At 61.1% G+C, this 1,912-nt stretch overlaps 1 protein-coding gene across 1 annotated transcript; it reads right to left on the minus strand.

Moving 5' to 3' along the window:
• Nucleotides 1-518: 518 nt before the first annotated feature.
• LOC123095721 (uncharacterized) lies at nucleotides 519-1,088 on the minus strand (the record flags this gene model as incomplete). Its single annotated transcript, XM_044517272.1, has 1 exon — nucleotides 519-1,088. A coding segment is annotated over exon 1 (570 nt), but the record flags the coding sequence as incomplete, so codon positions are not given.
• Between the last annotated feature and the right edge of the window lie 824 nt (nucleotides 1,089-1,912).

A 1,912-nucleotide genomic window follows, 5' to 3' on the forward strand; every position in this document is an offset into this window, starting at 1 on the left:
GGCTCGCCGTCCCCAACCTCCTCCACGGCTTGCTTCCCCCACGCGACTTGAGGGCGGCATATTACGCCTTGAACTTCTCCTTGTCTTTGATGACCCTAAAGCAATGGGAGAGGTTGAAGCACTTGCATTGTGCTGGACCTTGAATGTCTCCAAAGCTTGAAATGCCTATAATTGTTTTCATGCAAGCATATTGGCAAATGGTATGCAAATGAACACGCAAGCATAAACTTGATGACACAAAAGAGGGCGGCTTGCTAGCATACCATGTCTTGCATGCCGATGCCGCTCACGGGGCGGGCCTTGACGCTCTCAAGAGTGGCACAAAACTTGTTGCACTCTTGTTAGATCACCCTCCATCGCTTCGAAATGGACACCCACCCGCGCGTGCTCACAATTTGGTAAGGCGGAAACTTCTTGCGCTCATGAAACTCCCGGTGGACACGAATCCAAAAAGTTGAATGCTTTTGTTCGGCGCCCGTCTTGGTCTCTTGTCCAATGTCTCGCCAACACTCGCAAAGAAGCTTGTCCTCGGCCGCCGTGTATGCCTTCGTGCGCTTGCTCTTGCGCTTCGGCTTTGGACCGGCGGCTTGGTTGGCGAGCTCGTCCTCGAAAAAAGGGTCCACTTCGATGTCGCACTCGTCCTCTTCCTCTTGCCCGTAGTCGTCCGGAAACTCGTGGTCAAGTGGGAAGCCGTCCAGGTCCATGCCGACCTGATCACGCATGAAGGCTGCCTGATCGGGATCATAGCCAGCGGCCGGTGTGAACGCCCCACGGCCGTCCTGGCTTTGTGTCTCGTCGGGATCGTAGCCAGCAGCCGGCGCACCGCCCTCGAAGATGAGGTTCTGCATGTAGTCCTCGTCGCCGGCGGCCAGCATTCCGTCGAACAGGTTGCGGGCGTCCGGTAGCGCGCCAGCCGGCATCTGCCGCGCGCGTTTCCTCGCGCCTCCGGATGACGAGCCACCGGCCACCGGTGTGGCGTTGAGGTCAATGGGCGCGGGCGCGGGCATGGAAGGCGCCACCACGCTCACGTCGGGCGTGCACTCCCCGGAGAGGCGGGAGGCCTGCGGGTACACGTGGAAGCCGGGCATCGGGGTGCAAGCCAACGCGCGGGGCGAGTCGGGCAGCACCAACCGAGGGAACGCGGATGGGCCGGTGCTGGCCACGGTGGCGTTGACGAGGCCGTGCTGGCTAAGGTTTAACCCTAGCATATAGAGTGCCTCCCTCGTTGCCGCCGCGACGCGGGCGTTGGTGACCTCCTGCTGTGCGGCGGCAACGACGGCCGCAGCCGCAACGGCTTCATCCCTCGTGTCCGCGGCGTGCCTCCGGCCCTTCCTCTTGGCCGACTCCCTTGCCTGCTGTTCGGGCATCAGCGCCTTCTTTGGCTTGGGCGCGGCGGCGGTCTTGCGCGAGGCACGAGGCTTGCCTTTGCCGGAAGGGGGCGGTCGTCATGTCGGACGAGGCGAGGCTGGCGGCGGCGTCGAGATCGAGGTCGTCGTCCATGGCGGGTGCGGGGCGGGAGCGCGCGCGGGCGGGAGGGTTTTGGGGGAAATGGTGGTGGCTGCCACCGACCGGCAGGCCTGGGGAGAGGAGTAGGGGCGCGCGCGTCCGTCTCGTGTCCGCGCCGACTCAAATCCGGCTCAAAAATGGGCCGGGAATGGGTCGCCATGCGGACGCCAAGCAGACACACATCTATTTGGGTTGGCGCGTTGGGCCGCCTTTTGTGTCCGCGCTGACCCAAACGGACGCCAGCGGATGAAATGGGTCGCCCCGTTGGAGTTGCTCTCACACCTCAAATTAGCTACTTTGCATCCGAATCTCTCACATTTCAACCTCTAGATCCATACAAAGCATACAAAAATAAATTATATGTACTACATACTACGTACTACCCTTACTAAGCTTCATCACCGGA

This window comes from Triticum aestivum, chromosome 4D (genome assembly GCF_018294505.1).
Source record: "Triticum aestivum cultivar Chinese Spring chromosome 4D, IWGSC CS RefSeq v2.1, whole genome shotgun sequence".
NCBI classification, from domain to species: Eukaryota; Viridiplantae; Streptophyta; class Magnoliopsida; order Poales; family Poaceae; genus Triticum; species Triticum aestivum.